Source organism: Carcharodon carcharias, chromosome 12 (genome assembly GCF_017639515.1).
Source record: "Carcharodon carcharias isolate sCarCar2 chromosome 12, sCarCar2.pri, whole genome shotgun sequence".
Classification (NCBI taxonomy): Eukaryota; Metazoa; Chordata; class Chondrichthyes; order Lamniformes; family Lamnidae; genus Carcharodon; species Carcharodon carcharias.
In genome coordinates this window covers 105,639,692-105,659,497 of record NC_054478.1, presented here as the reverse complement: position 1 = coordinate 105,659,497, position 19,806 = coordinate 105,639,692, and the positions used below count along the sequence as shown (strand labels likewise).

Here is a 19,806-nt window from a genome sequence, read left to right as displayed (position 1 = left end):
GGAAATTTTCCATCCTTACCTGGTCTGGCCTACATGTGACTCCAGACCCACAACAATGTGGTTGACTCTTAAAAATGCCCTCTGAACAAAGATAATTAGGGATGAGCAATAAAAGCTGGCCCAGCCAGTGACGCCCACATCCCATGAATAAATATATAAGAATATTTTTAAAAATTCACTCCCTCGACCACGGGCACACCCTGGCTGCAGTATGTACACAATGCACTGCAGCAATTGCCAAGGCTTCTTCAACAGCACCTTCCAAATCCGCACCTTACAACCTACTGATAGGAGCAGTTTACCAAACTGTAGTTATACTGCTGAACAGATTATTAAGCAAGAGATTATTGGAACTTGTAACAAAGGTAATGTAAAATTGGGGCGGGTTTAATCTTCATTTAAACTGGATCAATCAAATTGGCAAAGGTGTTCAGAAGATAAACTTGTAGAATGCTTTTGTGACAATTTCCTGGAAGAATACACATGGAACCAAACAGGAAAAAAGATATCTTACATCAAGGGTCAGATTTTCGTGAAGTTGGCGCAGATCTTTAAAAATCTGAATGTTCCCATTTTCAACAGATCCCATTTTTGCTGGTAGGGGAAAAGGGGCAGGGCACAAAACACACACGACGGAAACCCAAACTCTGCAGGACCATTTGAACTTAATGTTGAATTCAAACAAACCCATTTTGGTTGTTGTAAGGACCTTAACTTGCAATGTGGGAGCCAAGAGTTGATGGAGTAGACGTAAATACTCTTGAAGGGCAGATAAGGTCCGTTTAACTGTCATGGACTTAAAATTTTTTCAGCCCCTGCCTTGAAACTGTAAAGAAAACTGGCTGCAGTTGTCAATGACTGTTGATTTTAAAAAAATCTTCTGCTACACTGCTTGGATTGACAGGCCAGCTGGTGTAGCATCTGTTCCAACAATAAGTTATTTGTTAACATTTCCCTAAGAGTTATTAATTATGAATGCATGGCTGAGTTTTTCAAAAACGACAATGATCTCAGCTACAATTATCTCAGCAGGGGGCTATGAGTTCACAGTTTGATTGGCATCTTGAAGAGGCTCTTCAAGGATTAGGGTGTGCACAGAAATTTGTTTTCAAAAGAGATTAAGCACTTGAGGAGATTTAAAAGCTTTGATACTTTCATGAACGGGAGTTGTATTCATTATCAAGTAATCTTTGTAAACTGAAAGCTATTTTAGATTTTTATAAGATTTTTTTTTAATCTCCTGAGGTCTGTCCATGATGGACATTGGGTGAATTGGTGTTGAGTTGGCATAGGAGATATGAGGGGCCTTGGTGAGTGGGTGAGGCATGAGTTAGAATTGAGCTAGCGTGGGATGATGTGAGGGGCCACGGGGGATGGGTAGGGGGCATCATTTGACACTGCGTGAGAGGTATGACGTGCCATGGATGCAAGGGCTTCAAAAACAGCTGGGATCAAATCCCAGAGAACCAATGCAAGCCTTCTAACCAGCCCAGCTCAGCATTCGTCTGCCCATGTCCTCCTACCATCTGCTTTTGAGGTTGGCAGGCCTGACTCTATCCTACCCCCCACCCCGCTGAGTGAAAATCTTGTGCATTTTTTACCAAGATGAGTCTGGAGAGTCAGGAAATTTCCCAACTTGAGCAACCTCAGGAGTCAAAATCCGGCCAACAAGGCAGGATTAATTAGTAATCTCATAGTAAAATATACACAGGGATAAAGTAATAAGAATACAATTAAATTCCATATGAAGCTTGAACGTGACATACACCAGTCGCAAACCAGAATCTTAAATTTAAACAAAACCAATTACATAGATGTAAGGGAAGAGCTAACTAAAGGCGATGGGGAAAATAGACTAAAAGGTATAGCAATAAATAAACAGTGGGAAACATTTAAAGAAGCAATTCAAAATGTTCAATAAAAATACATTCCATTACAAAAACAAAAACTCAGCAAGCAGGAGTCATTTGTGATTTACTAAGGAGAATAAGTTAGTGTCAGATTAAAAGAAGAAGCTTATAATGTTGCAAAGAATTGTAGTAAGCATGAGGAATGTGTGTTTTAGAAACCAACAAAGGGGCACGAAGAAGATGATAAAAATAGAAAAGATTGAATAAGGGAGTAAACTAGCCAGGAATATAAAAATAGACTTTAAGAACTTTTACAGGTATATAAAAAGGATTTTAGCTAAGTTAAACTTTGGTCCCTTTAGAGGCAGCCACAGTTGAAATTTTCATGGGGAATGAGGAAGTGGCAGAGACAGTGAGCAAATATTTTGTGTCTTGTCTTCACAGTGGGAATTACAAATTACATACCAAAAATAGAGGGTAACCAAGAGGTTAAAAAGACGAGGAACTTAAGGGGGACAATTTTCTCCCTGTTGGGCGGGCTGGGCAGGAGCAGGCATGGATGTACGCCGCCATTTCATGTGGGCGGGCCAATTAAGGCACGCATGCATGCAAAAGAGTGCAGAAATCTCCCTGAGGCACGGAGCTGCCTCAGGGAGATTACTTTGATTGTGAAAAATTGAAATAAAGAAAAAAAATATTCAGACATGTCCCCTCATGTGACAGGATCACATGAGCTGGGACATGTCAATGAATTTTAATTAAAATTTTTATTAAAATTATAAATCCTTCATGAAACCACATCCTGGATGAGGTTCCATGAAAAATGCAAAGGCTGCCTGGGCTCTTCGCCTGCCCGCCAACCTTAAGGTTGGACAGGCAGCCCTGTTAACGACTTTAATGAGGAGATTAATGGCTTTAACAGGCCTTTGACTGTTCGGCGGGCATGCAGCCGAACGCCCGCCGAACTGAAGATCGAATGATGCACGGTGATGTCGGGACACACGCCCGACGTCACCATGTGTCATTTTACGCATCAGCAAGCGGGACCTGCCCCCACATGCCAACCAGAAGATGCAGGCAAAGGTGATTAATATCAGCAGATTAAAAGTACTGGAGAAACTTGGGACTAAAATCTGACAAATCACCAGGACCTGATGGCCTACATCCTACGGTCCCAAAAGAAATATATTGATAGTGGATGCACTGGTTATGATTTTCCATATTTCCCTTGATTCTGGAACAGTCCCAGTGGATTAGAAATTAGCAAATTAACACCCCTATTCAAAAAAGGAGGGAGAGAGAAAACAGGAAACTACAGGCCAGTTAGCCTCACATCAGTCATCAGGAAAATGTTGGAATCTACTATTAAGGAGGTCTTAACAATGCACTTAGAAAATCATAGTATGATCAAAGTTAATATGGTCTTACAAAAGGGAAATTGTCTTTGACAAATTTATTAGAAGTTTTTGAAGATATTAGTAGTAGAATAAATAAAGGGGAACCATGGATATAGTATATTTGGATTTCCAAAAAGCTTTCGATAAGTTGCCACACAAAAGGCTCATATGCATGATAGGGCTTACAGAATCGGAGCTAAATTAGCATGGATAGAGGATTGGTTAATGGGCAGGAAGCAGAGTTTAGGGATAAATGGGGCATTTTCAACTTGGCAGCCTGTAACTATTGGAGTGTCACAAGGATCAGTGCTGAGGCCACAGCTATTAACAATCTATAGTGACACAAATGATGAGACAGAGAGTAATATATCTAGGTTTGCTGATGAAAGAAAGTTAGACGGGAATGTACGCTGTGAGGGAGCATAAACAGGCTGCAAAGAGTTATTGACAGGTTAAGTGACTGGGCAAGAGGGTGACAGATAGAATACAATGTGGGGAATTGTGAGGTTATTTTCTTTGGTAGTAAAAATAAAAAAGCAGGATTTTTTTTTAAAATGTGAAACTTATAAATGTTGATGTTCAAAAATATTTGGATGTACTCATACAAGGAACACAGAAAGTTAGCATGCAATTAGGAAGGCAAATTGCAAGTAGGAATGCAAATGAAAAGTTGGCCTTTATTGCAATGGGATTGAAGTATGTTACAATTATGAGGTTTATGAAGTTATGTTTTTGTACTGTGAATTTACTTTCGGATAAAAATGAAGGTGGTCATGTGACCTGTTCTGAAGTCTGCCTGACAGCAGGCCTGGGTGGTTTCATTGTTAGAGACTAAAGGGGGCCCAGATTTCTTTTACTGGGACGAAGGTACAAGACTTGAAGATAATGGCAGCAGCCTGTGTGCTAACAGTGGATAGTCTGAGTCTACAAAGATCCAGAAAAGTGTTGAGAATGCCAGGTTGTGCTTCAGCTGTGCTTTAAACTGTTTATTTGGTTTCAAGATGAAAAAGAGTTGGACTCTCAAGGATAGCTAATCAGTATTTCTACCTAGATACAAGGCCCATGTGATTCATGCTTTGAGAGATGATGGGTCTAAGATATCCTTGATAACTCACAGGCAGTTAGCCTATCAGGGTCCAGGAGAGAAAGAGAGAGCAGCTAAAGATCAAAGGTTTCTTTGGTTCACTACACCAGAAAGTGGATGGAAATTCACATTCAGATTGAAAAGACTACATTTTTGAGAAGTTACATCGAAGCTGGAAGATTTGCCCATCTTGTGCAAGAAGGAGGATCTCCAGTAATACTCTCATCTTTAAGAACTGTCCTGGGGTTAGAAGTTACCAGGCAAAAAATGGGAGAGAACAGAATAAACCCTTGGGCACTAAAAATCTTTTTGGACTGATTCTGGGAGATTTGAGTGACTACTCAAAGGATAGTGTAACATATACCTGATAGTGGGTTTCTTTGGTTGTGTTAAAAATAAGAATGGGACACAATATTCCATTCCTACAAAAATAGTGTTTAGTCAATAGTGCTTTTAGTCTGTTTGATACAGTAGATGTCTTAAAACATCAGAGGCTAGGAATCCTGTGGTGCGTAACTCATCTTCTGACTCCCCAAAAACTGTCCACTATCTACAAGACACAAGTCAGGCGTGTGATGGAATACTGTCCACCTGCCTGGATGAGTGCAGCTCCAACAACACTCAAGAAGCTTGACACCATCCAGGACAAAGCAGCCCACTTGATTGGCACCCATTCCACAAACATTCACTCCCTCTACCACTGACGCACAGTGGCAGCAATGTGCACCATCTACAAGATGCACTGCATAAACTCACCAAAGCTTCTTAGACAGCACCTTCCAAACCTACAACCACTACCATCTAGAAGGAAAGGGCAGCAGACACATGGGAGCACCAACTCCTTCAAGTTCCCCTCCAAACCACCTATCATCCTGTATTGCTGTTCCTTCACCGTTGCTGGGTTAAAATTCTGGAACTTCCTCCCTAGCAGTACTGTGGGTGTACGCACACAATGTGGATTGCAGCAGTTCAAGAAGGCAGCTCACCACCACCTTCTCTAGGGCAATCAGGGATGGGCAATAAATTCTGGCCTAGTCAGTGACACCCACATCCCATGAATGAATAAAAAATGAAATCTTTCTGTGTTATCCATTAAGTTATTGATTGAAGTTCGAGTTTATTTTTTTTAAAGGTTTTCAGTCTCTATGCAGATCATAATAGATACAAGAACAAGGCAGTCCTGCTACAATTGTACAGGACTTTGGTGTGGCCACACCTGGGAGTACTGTGCACAGTTTTGGTCTCCAGATTTAAGGAAGGATGTACTTGTCTTGGAGGCAGAACAGCAAAAGGTCACTAGGTTGGTTCCTAGGATGAGAGGGTTTTCCGAAAATGAGAGGCTGAGTAAATTGGGCCTGTATATTCTGGTGTTTAGAAGAATGAGAGATGATCTCATTGAAACATACAAGATTCTAAAGGAACTTGATAGGGTACACACTGAGAGGTTGTTTCCCTTGGCTGGGGAATCTAGAACACTGGAACCATAACAGGATAAGGGGTCAATCATTTAGGACTGAGATGAGGAAAAATTTCTTCACTCAGAGGGTTGCAAATCTTTGGAAATCTCTACCCCAGATGGTTGTGGATGTTCCATCATTAAATATATTTAAGGCTGAGATAGATGGGTTTCTGGTCTCCCAGGGAATCAAAGAATACAGGGAGCAGTGGGAAAGTGGAGTTGAGGTTGAATATCAGCCTGATCATATTGAATGACATGGGCAGACTTCACAGCTGTGTTCTTATGTTCACCTAAAAGGATAAGGGTAGCAGGTGAATGGGAACACTACACCTGGAAGTTCACCACCAAGTTACACACCACCCTGACCTGGAACTATATCACCATTCCTTCATAATTGCTGGATCGAAATCCTGGAATTCCTGTCCCATCACTGTGGCAGTACCTTCACTGTATGAACAGCAGCAGTTCAAAGAAGGTAACTCACCACCACCTTTCCAAGGCCAATTAAGGGTGGGCAATAAATGCTGGCCTAGCAATCAATGTCCACATCTTACAAGTGAGTAAAAAAATGAACTTTCACCTAATCAGCACATTTTGTGTTACATAATAGATTAAATTAATAATTTCATAACCATTGGGACTACAATTTCCTTCAATTAACAATCAATGCATTGTCATTTTAAGTTCATTCAAAGCTTGTTTAAAGATAGATTATGAAATAATCTTTGAAATGTTTTTGTTCAAAACTACCATTAATAACATTGAGATATTGTACGCCCTTCATTTCCCTCCAACAAAACCAATTCTTTTGAGTGTTTATGTACATTTTTGACCTGCAAGCTCCTAACCCACAATTCCTTATTAAATATATTTTACAAATATTTAGTTTGAGCTGATAAAATCATATAAAACACAACTTATATCTACATGTTCACTTGATTTTTTTCTGTCTGCTGAAAGATCACGAATTTACAAAACAATGGATTAATCATGTGTTTTTGTGTATGTACCTGCCAATATGGTCAGATTGCATTTTGCGTTTAGAAACAAAAATAAATTAACCATCGAGACAAGTGCTGTTTGGGACAGTCGGATGCATGTTATCATTCAATAATTAATAAATCAAATAAGTTCCACTATAAAAGTGCTTTCAAATAGCTTGACACATTACAAATAAGACGTCGTTTCAATTTCCTACTGAAGCGTTTATCTGTCAACTGATACTTTAGAGGAATGCTGGGCAAGGGAGGTCAAAGCCGCACGAATAGTGATGTGATAGCAAAAGTTCAGCCACACGCAGCCTCTCCTATGGGTTAATTGCAATCCCCCCGCTAACGAGCCCTCCAGGCAAACAGCCGTCAGTAGCTTCGGGTAGGTGTGCGCTTTCTTTCTCAACACAATCGTTGTGACTAAAACCCAAATCCAACTTTCTGACGCACATTAAATTCGTGATTGACCTCGCCAACTACACAGACACTGAACTAACTGTAACATGATTGACAACAGCAACAGTTGCGCAGTGAATTCAGGAAAGTAAAGCTTTCCAAAATGAAAATGACAAAACATGGATTTTTTATTCTTCGTTGAACACAAAGTTTCTTGTTGCTAAAATTTGCTTCGGAAACAAATAAGCGGTCATTGTCACTGAATATTTAATGATATTTAAGGCGGACTCAGTGTCGCTGGGATTTGATTGGTTTGGTTTGGTTTGTGAGTGGAGCCAGTGGGGGTTTGGCCGCCCCCGGTCACTGACTCGATGTGGTATGACCCGGTAATTTAAGGTGCTGCCAGTTGCCCACAAACCCAAGTACAGAACCAAAGGGCTTTTTTGCGCGTTGAGTAAAATCGGTGACACCCCTGAAAACAACTTGCTCGTATAGATGGACACCGAAGGAACGGTGAGTGACCGAGGCAGCGACCCCACAGCTGGACCGGCGGTGGGTTGGGGGCAGGAAGAGTCGCCGTGAAGCTGTTTCCCAACACTTGGGAAGGGATTGTCTGTTGCGTTGACCAATCCGATTATAATCGGATTGTAATCACAGACACAGCGCCGGCTGGTTCCTTCACTCAACTAGATATTTATATGTAAACTATTAATACATGTGGGATAGAGCGGACACCTCGATATTACAGTGTGGGCTAGGAGGTGGGAGAGGTTCGGGAAGGCGTGCCGGCAAAACATGGCCACGCCGCCGCTCTACTTCGACGGCATTGTGAAGGGTGCTGTCGCGGTGACTGAGATTTTGGGCTAGGATTTCGTCTTCGATGTATTTCTTTTTGAATTTAAAATTGTTTAACGAGATTACGTATTCCAATTTGTAATCTCCGGAAAAGAAAGGTGCGAAATTGTCAGGGTTTACGCTTTCAAAATAAATCGTTTTAACAATAAGATTGAAGTTAGCAACAGTTTGAACGATACCAACTTTTGAATTGGGCTGTTGTCCGATTCGGTAATTTTGGACATTAAATCCCGGTTGTCGTTATTTGGTCATGATTTTGTTCGATGGGTGGGGGGGGGGGTGGATATGGGAGGAAAACAATGGTATCGTATAGTTTGATAACTTACCTTGCCGGCGATGTTTACAGTAGAATTTAGATGTTAACGGCAGTAATAAGCAGGTCCAACATTAGCGTCTCCATGGTGTTTGGAGGGTTATTTTTGTTGGTCTATTTGTTAATGGGGGCCGGGGGGTGTAGAAATTGCGAGCGTCGCCTTTCCGCAGATTCCCGCCAAAAGCCGTTGCGCGGGCGCACTGGTTCCAGTTCTCACCAGTTTGGTCCGATCTTCGTCGACACCAAGCGGATTGTCATTCGCTTTAAATCGGTGCGACCGGACTACACACACATACATATATACCACTGGTGTTGAATACATTTATTACATTTTACAAAAAACATAGGTGAGCAAAATTAAAAGACGTTTTTTAAATGTTGATAATGGGGAGGGTCAAATGAGATTAGTTGTGCCGATTTCTATGTAGAGTCAAAATTCGGTGATTGGAAATAACGGGTGGTTTTCTGTTGCCTACGTTGCTTTTTCGTGCTTTATTCGTTTAAAAACTAGAGAAAGCGGAGACGGCCCGCGTGGCTGTTGTGTCGTTGCCGTTAGCTGGTGGGGCGCGGGGGCGGGGGGTGGATGGGTGGCAGAAGAGACCGCGTGCCCAGGGTAACGGCTACGGGAGTCGCGCCTGCGCGGAGAGGCCTGCTCCAGCACGAGGATTATTGTTTAAATGCCGTTCAGCCATTGGGGCGACAAATGCAACGTCGAGTTGTAACTTTATACATATCTATATAAATGGTTTGGCAAGATTTAGAAGCGTTATCAAATTGTGGTAGATATATATACATACACAATACATGTATAGACTTGTTTTTCCTGAGTTATTTTATTGGGAGTTTTGATTTTTAATAATAGTTCAAAAGTTGAATGCGCTGTAACCTATCCAGAAAGAAAAGAAAGGCCTTCTAGAGGATGCTTAAATTTGTTTTGAAACGGAAAATCATGGATTCACTTGTTGAAACTTTGGAAATGAATTATTCATGGTTCTTGGGAATGCAGGTAAGAGCTTCTCATGATGATGGAGGAGTTCAGCTGCTTTTCCACATTCCTTAATATCGAATATAAGGTGAACGCTAGAAAAATCCAGTAGAAATGGGGCAAATGTGAAACCTGTAAATTTTAGATATTTCAAAATATTGAAGATTGAAAATAATATTGTATGAAACAAATTGTTTAAAAGTAAGTAAAGTCTGAAGTTAAATCAGAAATCAAAATCAAGAATAATGTTCATGAATGGTTCACACTTTTCCCATTCCAAGATCATTTGTCATGAGTTTTAATTCTAACATTTTAATTTACATCATTGCTCACTGCTCTGATGTAACACCAGATATGTAATATCATTTTATTTAATTGGTAATTCGCTGCAGTCCATGGAGGACCATGGGCATCTCTCTCCAATAAAGAGAGAAAATTGGTTATTTAGTTGAGGGCACCATGTCACATAAAGTAAGGCAAGGTGGACAGCCACTGGTGAGTACCACAGCTGATATAGGAATTTAACCTGTGCTGTTGCAGGAATGATATAAATTCTGATTTCCCCAGTAGATTTTTCTTCACTTTTTTTCTCCCTTGATAGAAAATTTAAGTATCAACTAACCAGTCGAGAAATCTGATTTTCCTCAAGAAAATTGCAAACCCCTGTTAGACAGATACAGTCTATATCCAGTGGGAACTTTTCTTTGAATAGCATAGCACAGCAAACCAAACCAAATCAGAGACTCTTTCAACAGTTGTACTGAAAATAACTCAAACCTATTATTACTTTTACCTTAAGATCTGCATGTGAAACAGATATAAAGCACATTTTAAATGTGAGTAAAATGTTCCATGCAAATAAAATGCTGTGAAATTTATTGGGAAATTACAAAAAATTCTAAGTTTACAAAAGTAAACCAAAAAATTTAATGCAACCCATTCATGTTGTATAAATTAATATTTGAGAATATTTAAGGCCTAAGTGGTATTTCTTTATTCAAACATTTAAATTTAAATCTGAGTTCACCATTTAGTTTGAAGACCTATTTATACTTTTTGGGATTTTTGGTGTTATTTGATTTTACTAAATTATAAATATTTAATGAGGAAAGGAGTGAGGTTAGCATGTGTTGAAAATAACGCCAACAATGCGGATTTGATTCCCATTCCGGCTGAGGTGGGTTTGGAGTCTGCCACCTCGCTCTACCCGGTAATAAAGTTACCGCATTAACCGTGGTTCAGCAACCCTCAAACAATCGAGGATGCTACCTAGAGAAGAATGTGGAAAGGAGCTTTGTTTTCAAATGTACCATCTTTTGTGGTGTTCAACTTCTGTAGCTGAGCATAAGAACATTAGTAAGAGCATGCATAGACCATGGAGCCCCTTGAATCTGCCCCATCATTCAATACAGTCAGAGCTGATCTTCTGTCTCTACTGTTGAGCATGTTCTGATCAGCCATAAATGAGTATAAATAGTAATGTTGGGTATGGTATAGTTTTTAATTTTTTTTCTTCTGCCAGTTTTTCTCATAGTTTTATTGGACAGCTTGCTTGCTTGTTCATGAATCTCAATAATAGCTAACATGCTTTTATATTTAATTGTTGTTTGAAGTAAAATTAGGAAAATCAATATAAAATCTTACTGGTTATAGAAGTTCCAATTTCCAAAAAACAAAAACTATATGTACCTGAATTTAGTAAATATCTTCATAAAATGCTGTTCCTTTAGTCTTGAATCGCAATGACTGATTACACGCACAAAGTAGCATCATCATATTTTCTTGCATTTACTGATTAATCTTGTGTATTTATAGCACTTCTGTTTTATGCCAAATTTAACTTATCAGTTGTTTAGGTCCGGATAACTAGACAGCAAAAAGAGAGGTGAAGGAAACAATAATAGAAATTTAGGAGTTGCTGTATTTAATTAGAGACAAACTGACCATATTAATGAAGGTTGGGAACTCATTAAAAAACAATCATAGAAAAATATTGTAGAACAAGATAAAGTTAATGCGTATATTTTGGTTTTGAGTGGCTGCTTTGTGGCCAGTGCTTTAAGTGCTAAGGTAGTCAAAATCCTAGAAGTAACAGTAGGACAGCGGAAAAATGTGTTACTAACAAGATGATGTTGCCTATTCAAAATTACAGTTTGGCTTGGTTTGAGTTCTTTAAAATCAGATTGGTCTAGAAAACCTGAAACAACAGACTCAAAAAATGGAAGTTAATTGTACTTGACCTGACAGTGACACAAAATAAATGTTTGTTATTATTGGAGAGCATAACTTCTGTGTTCTTTAAAATGTTATCCTTTTAAAGAATCTGCAGTAGAAAGAAAGTTGTTAACTGATTACTGATGTATCCAGATAATATTTTGAGTTGTTCAAAAGAGTGAACAAGGTTTAATCTTTCATCTGATCCTAGAATTGAGAAGGCCATTTATTGATCCTAGTCTAATGGTGGCTCAGAGATGTACCTGCATCAGGTTAAATTTCACTTGTGGCTGCCTGGTACAGCTTTCACCTTACCACAAGTGGAAGCACCTGATTTTGTTGATCGGAGAACTTCTACATACTGCTACCCTAATAGAGAGCAGTTATTTTGAGGATTTATGCAATACCACTTGCACTGTGCCCTGTTTCTCCTTGCTTTATGATCAGTGGAACAACTGGCCCATTGGTGAGTTGATGGCTGCAGAGGTGTGGCCCCTTCGCCAAGGCTCCTTGCAGTTACGAGATTTGCGTTATTTTGGCATATGGGATGTCAATGACTCTGACATGACTCCTGCGATCAATATTGACTGGAGATTGTCCTCACTGCCCCACATTCAGGTGTGATACTTTGCTAACATTTTTTTGTAGCCAATGGGTCACCTTCTGAACTTGCACTAAGGCCCACAAAATTCCTCATTTCTCTTTCTTTCTCATGCTCTATGATCCACCCAGAATAACATCCACATCCCCACTACTTGTCTCCTGAGGCTGAAGCTTGGAAATTGATGAAAAGAGAGAAAACAAATATTGATGTAAGCAAGTACACTAGTGATGGCCTTGCAGTTGAGTTGACTGGCACATCCTCCTTTGCTTCCCTGTGATTTCTCTAGAAAAGAGGAGAAGAGGTTATAATGTGTCATTGGCAGAGAAATCCTAAAGGATCATGAATTCAATTTAATGGAGGTTGATTGTTGCTGCAGTAAGAGAAGGAAAAGAAAGAGATGGACAAGAATTGCCTACAATTGGCACTGGTCCTGTGATTTCTCTGTCCCTAACAGGCAACACTCTATCTCTAGGAGTTCCACTACCCCTTTCTTGTAGTATGCCAGATGCCTACATCAGATCATATCTGGTGCAGACTCTTGGGCATTAAATGCCATTTCACCGTGCAAGAAGGATAGAGGCAGCATAAAAGGCCGAAACTTTTCATGGTATTCTGTGCTTTCCAGCTCTCAAAAGTATGAAATGTTACAGGGGTAAGGAAACAGACATGAAGTGAGAATTTAAACAGTGACCATGCATGTAAATCTTGTGAAAGGGAGTCCATGCATATGTGAAAATCCTGCCATTCATGGACATTACATTCCTGCGATATCTCACAAATGGCGAAATTGCAAAGGGAGAACATTTTTGAATGAGATTCAATTAGATGGGTTCCAGCCATATGAGGACGGTACGGGACTCCAGCAAAAATGTGGTGCGGTACCTGTATATGACAGACAGAGGAGCCTCTGAGCAATACACCAGTGAAGATTTAAATTTGAATAGAACCGTTATTGTAGCTCTAGACCCAGCAATTCTAACATTTCCAAGTTAATCCCTTTGTCGGGACTGCACTTCAGCTGAAACAATTTCAGTCTGTTTTCCGTCATGGCTGCAGTCTCCCCGGGAAAAGGAGAGAGAGAAGAAACCGGGGATAAGTGCGCATTGCTCACACAATGAGCGATACTGTGTACAAAGCGCAGGTAAGTGAAAATGTGAATAAGGAAGACGCAAACAGTGGGACCTTACTGTATTTGGAAAAGTGAACCATGATGCACATTGCATGCCTTTGGTATCCCATGAATACTTGAGCTGAGGGGTGGACTGACATGCAAGAGAGTATAATGCATTTGGCATTGATGGAGATACTGGCTACCATGCCTGCCCTTGTTGAGTAATTAAACCTACGGAATTGCACTGCTGTCTATATGTCAAAAAAGTTATGCTTGGTGACATGGCGAGAGCCATTGATATCTGTGGCTTTTTCCCATGCACTTCAAATAGGCACTCCCTCTTCTGCTGCATCTGCTTCAGGAGGATCTCTGGGGGCCTGCGTCAGAGCAACTGGCTACTTTTCAAAACTGCAATGACTTAATTAAATGTTCCTTGTTTCATTCATGAGTGTTGGCTGGTTCTTGTTTCATTTTAAAAATATACATTTCATTATCAAATTGTGTGTATATGTATATTTTAAATACAATTGCAATAATCAACCCGTTATCTTTTCTGAGCAATGAAAGTGATGTTAGCTCCTTAAGTTTACGGCTTGTTTTAATTCTGCTTCAATTAAGGAGATTTCTACCCCATACCCTGCCATAGAGGCAGACAGACTTCCACTTTCTGCTTGCGCATAACCTCAAAGTGAATTGACCCTGGAGATTGCAGTGGCCATTCTTGTGTCTTCCATAGCTATCATTTTCTGCCAGCTGTAATATTCAAATGTGAATAACAAAGATAACTGCACAGGGGGAGAGAGAAATTTAAATAGTTTGTAGGGAGAAATTGGACAGTATAATTAATGGAGCAAAGATGGCTTTCTTTTCCTAGCAACTAGCTAGAGAGAAGAATATTGGAGACGGGACCAAGTTTCCATTCTAATCCATGTTGCTATGATTTTGACATCTACAGCACGAGTTCAGATTGGCTGGAGAATAGGAATAGTTTGGGGGGAAAAAAACAACTGGAGTAGTAGATATGTGGACTGTAGACCCATTAAAAATAGCTGATTAACAGTTTTAAAAAGAACTGGCATTTATTCTTTTAGAGTGAGATTGAAGGTTAGAAAGTTAAGTATTGACATGGAGGATCAAATGCCTTGTGGATATGTCTATGTTCATACAATTATGAATACAACCATTGATTTCTTAGAATTTTGCTAAATTAAATTTCTGGGAGAGGGAGAACAATTTCTTAATTTTATCATCGTTTAAAGCTTTACCTATAGTTACTGATTTTCTTTAGGAAATTGAATTAATTGGCTGAAGTCCATAGAGAAAATTGCACATTATGGAATTAGACTAAGTATACTTATCTCCTCCTGTACGTGTAATCATATGCATTGGAACATAGGATGAGGCGTCAATGGTAATTGTATATTAACAATAATGACCATGTAAAAATCTCTGATAGAGCTATCTTTTAACTTCCCTTCAAAAATTAAGCATTTGTTTTGAAGTAACCACAGAAAGTAGGATCAAAAGGCATCAATGTAGTAATGAATGAAAAGTAAATTTAAAATCAGTTCTTTATTTATATACATCACCTGTTGATTAGATTAGTAGAGACAAGTAAGCGGCTCAGTGTCTTTCAAAATACTGTTTAATGTTATTGAAGAATAGGTTACTGGAGGGTGACCAAGGATGAAGCTCATTGCCTATGTGTTTCTCTTTTGTTTTAAGGAGATAAAAGAGAAGGTAGAAGCCAGAGAAATTTAAAATAAGTATATTTGTGCTGCAGGTTTTATAATTAATGAAGTGGGGGAACTCTCTATGAACTGGAAGAATGTGTGCTCAGTTCCATGTTGTTCTGACTTTGATTTTTACATTCCATCACCATGCAACAGTGTGGAGACCCAGGAGCAGAGAATCATGTGTTTTGGATTGGGGGGAGATTTCAAAGAGAGAATGTTACAAACCTGCATCTACTAACAGATCAGAAAGGAAAATTAACAGACATTGGATTATATTGCTGACTTTGAGAAGGTATATGATTTGGTGAGACCTATGTGGAAGAAGGAAAATATGATTTCATATTCTCAAAATAAAATTTGAAAATATTACCTCAAGTTTCACAATGGTTTTTGAAATAACATTTAAAATTTGGATTTGAAAATAGCTTTAATTCCTTACTGCCATCATAAAACATGAAAACAACAGCCTTGCAAGTGACTGCAGATCTGCAGTACATTATTCCAGGAACCAATTTAAGTCAATTATGGCATGTTTTATTGTCCTGGTGAGTTGACGGTTTTAAAAAGAAATCTTTTTCTTTTGCAGCAGCAAAGTTCTAATCTGCCACAGATGGATTCTTCATCTCCATCACCAAACCCAGTTTCTCCAGTGCCACTGAATAACAGCAATCCAACCAGTGCCCCAAGATTTGGAACAGTCATTCCCAATCGGATTTTTGTAGGAGGAATCGATTTTAAAGTCAGTTTTTTTTAATATACATTCTAATTCATTAATAAAACATAATTGCAACTAAATAGAAGTTTGTAGATTCAAACTATTTGTGTTTCAGGCAGCTTTTTTTCCCTCCCCCCCACAGACAAATGAAAATGATCTAAGGAAATTTTTTGCTCAATATGGAACAGTTAAAGAAGTCAAAATAGTAAATGACAGAGCTGGAGTTTCTAAAGGGTGAGTACAAAATAATTTTGAATTAAAAAAACAGTTACTAATCACCTCAATAATAGGGAGAACTTCATTGTAAATGCGAGAAGTCAGAAATATGCAGATTGAAGACTTTGATTCAGGTTCTCAAGAATACCATCCAGAATTTTCAGGAGTATGCATAATAAATGGGAAATATGTAGACTAAACTTTACTAATTAAGTGTCAAGAACTGAAATTATTACATCTAATGTTTCATTCTTGTACCCCGACTCCATAGATTAAATGAACATTATGCAGTTTACGTTTGAGTTTGTATAGCTGATTAAGTGAAGCATGCTTATGTCTCAGCTGTACAGGTCCTGGCAATTCCCTGAGGTTGTGTATTCAGAAATAAAATGCCAGATATTCTTTGAGCAAGATTGCTGATCAGTAAATTTGAGGTGTAAGAGAATGACTTTGAGGAGTAAATGGAAAGTAGAAAAAGGAAATATTTTGTTCAGGTTATGTTGAGATAAGGCAAGAAAGTTCATAATTGGAGTAGAGCTGGTTAAGGGACATCTAATAGATGTGCTCAAAATTATTCAAGATTTTAGCTAGAAAAAATAAACTGTTTCCAGGGGCCAAAGGGTCAGAAATTTTGCACATATGGAAAGTAAATAATATTTTATGAAGAAGATCAGACTTTTGGAGAGTGTTGGCAATATCACTGGTGAGTGTAAAGGGACAGGACAGGCTACACATTTAGAAGGGAAAGTGCATTTGTGAAGGATATTTCAAAAGGGACTGAGATATATTTCCAGAGAATTGAAAGGAATTTCATTTTTTGTAACCTATGAGAAAGAGTTTGCATGAAAAACCATGTTTAGAGAAGCCTTTTTATAATTTTTATACTGGAAATCTCATTTTTAAATTTGTTTTTAAACAAATTTCATTTTTTAGCCTGTTGTGAGGCACACAGGTATTTCTTTGTTTTCTGTGTCCTTTGGACATCACAGATGGGTGATGTCCTGAAGTGGCTACATGAAACAATGGGACGTGATTTAACCTGAATTAAGAACAAATCACGAGGGACTCCAGGGAATCACATTGCCATCTAGCTACTTTGCATCCCAAGCAGGTAGCATAGTTATCTTGGCTGTTAGTGGCATAACTGAAATCTGAAAAAGTGATATTACCTTGTTTGACTCCAGCAGACAACAAAGCCTTCCATGTGTTTACAAAAGGTTAATCGGTTAGAAAATGTGTGAGTACTTTCATTAAAACAATGCCTTTAGAATTAAAGTGAAGATAATTCTAGTTTGGGCATTGAGTCCACCAGTCTCAGGGACCAGAGTTGAACATGCTGCTAAAGATCATAGTAGAAAGAAATGATTCGAGAACTATTAAAATATTTTCATTTCAGAAGTGTGAAAGGGAATATTTGGCTTGGGAATGAGCAATAGTAAGCTATAGTAGATAACAAAAGTGTTTTGAGGAGGTGAAGGTATGAAGATTAATGGAGTTCCTGCAATCTTTTGGAATGTAAAGATATATAAATCTTTGCTGGGAAAGGAAGTATTTATAGAGTTTAGTTTCTTCTGTTGGCACTTGGAATCCAGCTTCCAGGTTCAAGGCAGAGGAAAAGGATGTGGATGACTAAAGTGGAACAGGTGTAAGCATGTGGCTGCTCTGCAAATAAGGCATGAGGAACATGATGGTTCCTCGCACCTTATTTCACCATACGCTGATAAATGCAGAATGACGTAAACATTAGGCCTTTGATTCAGGGAGTTTGAATTGCATATCTAAAATGGACAGGCAGCAAGACCATGAAGGACCTAAAATGGTAATTTACATTTTTCCCAGGTGCCCTATCAATTTTCAGTCTGCAGGCCTTCTGATTTGAGGTTTTGGAAAGCAGCCGGTATCTCTGTTAAACCGACAGGAGTGGCTGGATTTCTGCCTTCAATTCTGGCAGCAGGGCTTGTATTGAAGAATCTTATCTTGTACTAATGGCTAAAACACAGAAGAATGTCAGGTAGACATTCTCTTTGTGCACGCTTCCTCTGATTAATACCAATGTAGGGTAGAAGTTGGCAACAGAATAAGTTAACAAAACGGTAAACAGTCAGAACAAAAGTGTTCCATTACACAATGTTTTCAACATATATATGGAGGTCATCTGAATACTTAAAAGTGAATTCAAAGTTAATGAAAGAGTAATAAGCAAAGGTACACACTAATGTAGCACTGACTGCAGTTCCAAATAACATTATGTAAAGAGATACTTAAGGAAGTGAATCAGGATTATGGTATGCATGTTGAAACTGAATGATAAGACAACTTCGGAAGTAACAAAGTGAAGTTAAAGAAGACATCACAGAAATTGACTGTTTAACTATTCTTGTCAAACAAAACTAATTGGCCAAAGTAATAGAAATTAAATATGATAGTGTTTGCCACAAAAACGGTTACGATGAAGGATTTCTGTGCAGTTGTGTCGTCAACAGGATTATGTGGGCATGAAAAATAAACATGGATGCTAAGCAAGACTTGAAGGGAGCTAAGTTTTCTGTGACAAGTGTTTGCTTATTTCCCAAGTCCAACACAAAGGAAAAGGGGAAGAGACCTGTAACATGATTTTCTAGCCCCTGTGTGCTACACTTTTACTTCTAGTGGAGGGAAAGAGCTCACACCTAGACAGCTTCAAAGCATTATAATAACAAGGTAATGCAATTGAAATAACATCACTGTGTGTCCTGCCTCGTTTTCCAGGGTCTCTGCTTGACACAGGCTAAAGCCTAGGCTCTTACATTTAGCGGACTTTGTCTGAGGCAGCAAGGTAAAGAATTGAGGTTTGTGAATATTCCACTGTATATTCAAGTATATTCAAGACAGATCAATAGATTCCTGATCTCAGGCGATCGAGGGCTATGAGGCGCCAAAAGAAAATGGAGTTGAGGTATAAGAGCAACCATATTGAAGGGCAGAGCAAACACAAGGGCCTACTATTTTATTATGTTTTTATGACTGACATCAGCCTGAAGCTCCACTCAAAATAGATTCCTGGACAGCAGTCAGGCCCAGAAGTTACAGGCTCCTTAGGACTGCAGCAACAGACATTTGTCCCTTATTGCTACATACCTGTGTCCAAGGGATAGTCCTGCACTGAAAACACACACCTTAGAAATGATCTAAATACGACATCTAGAAGAAAAGATTAGAATGGTTCAAAATGAACCATAGAACACTACAGCACAGAAAACAGACCGTTTGGCCCTTCTAGTCTGTGCCGACATATTATTCCGCTAATCCCATTGACGTGCACCCAGTCCATAACCCTCCAGACCTCTCCCATCCATGTATCTATCCAATTTATTCTTAAAACTTAAGAGTGAGCCAGTATTTACCACGTCAGATGGCAGCTCGTTCCACACACTCACCACTCTCTGAGTGAAGAAGTTTCCCCTAATGTTCCCCCTAAACCTCTCCTCTTTCACTCTAAAGCCATGTCCTTTCGTGTTTATCTCTCCTAATCTAAGTGGAAAGAGCCTACTCGCATATAGTCTGTCTATACCCCTCATAATTTTGTAAACTTCTATCAAATCTCCCCTCATCCTTCTACGCTCCAAGGAATAAAGTCCTAACCTGTTTAATCTTTCCCTGTAACTCAACTCCTTAAGACCCAGCAACATCTTTGTAAATCTTCTCTGCACTCTTTCAATCTTACTGATATCCTTCCTGTAGTTATGTGACCAGAACTGCACACAATACTCGAAAGTTGGCCTCACCAATGTCTTATACAACTTCACCGTAACATCCCAACTCCAATACTCAATACTTTGATTTATGAAGGGCAGCATGCCAAAAGCTTTCTTTACAACCCTGTCTACCTGTGATGCCACTTTC

At 39.1% G+C, this 19,806-nt stretch overlaps 1 protein-coding gene across 1 annotated transcript in view; it reads left to right on the top strand.

Annotated features, from left to right (window-relative positions):
- Positions 1 to 13,260: 13,260 nt before the first annotated feature.
- LOC121284701 (protein boule-like) overlaps positions 13,261 to 19,806 on the top strand; it is a 154,410-nt gene continuing 147,864 nt past the window's right edge. Inside the window, exons 1-3 of the mRNA XM_041200257.1 lie at positions 13,261 to 13,287; positions 15,580 to 15,732; positions 15,851 to 15,942. Coding sequence (XP_041056191.1) covers positions 13,261 to 13,287; positions 15,580 to 15,732; positions 15,851 to 15,942 — 272 coding nt within the window. The remainder of the gene's footprint in view (positions 13,288 to 15,579; positions 15,733 to 15,850; positions 15,943 to 19,806) is intronic.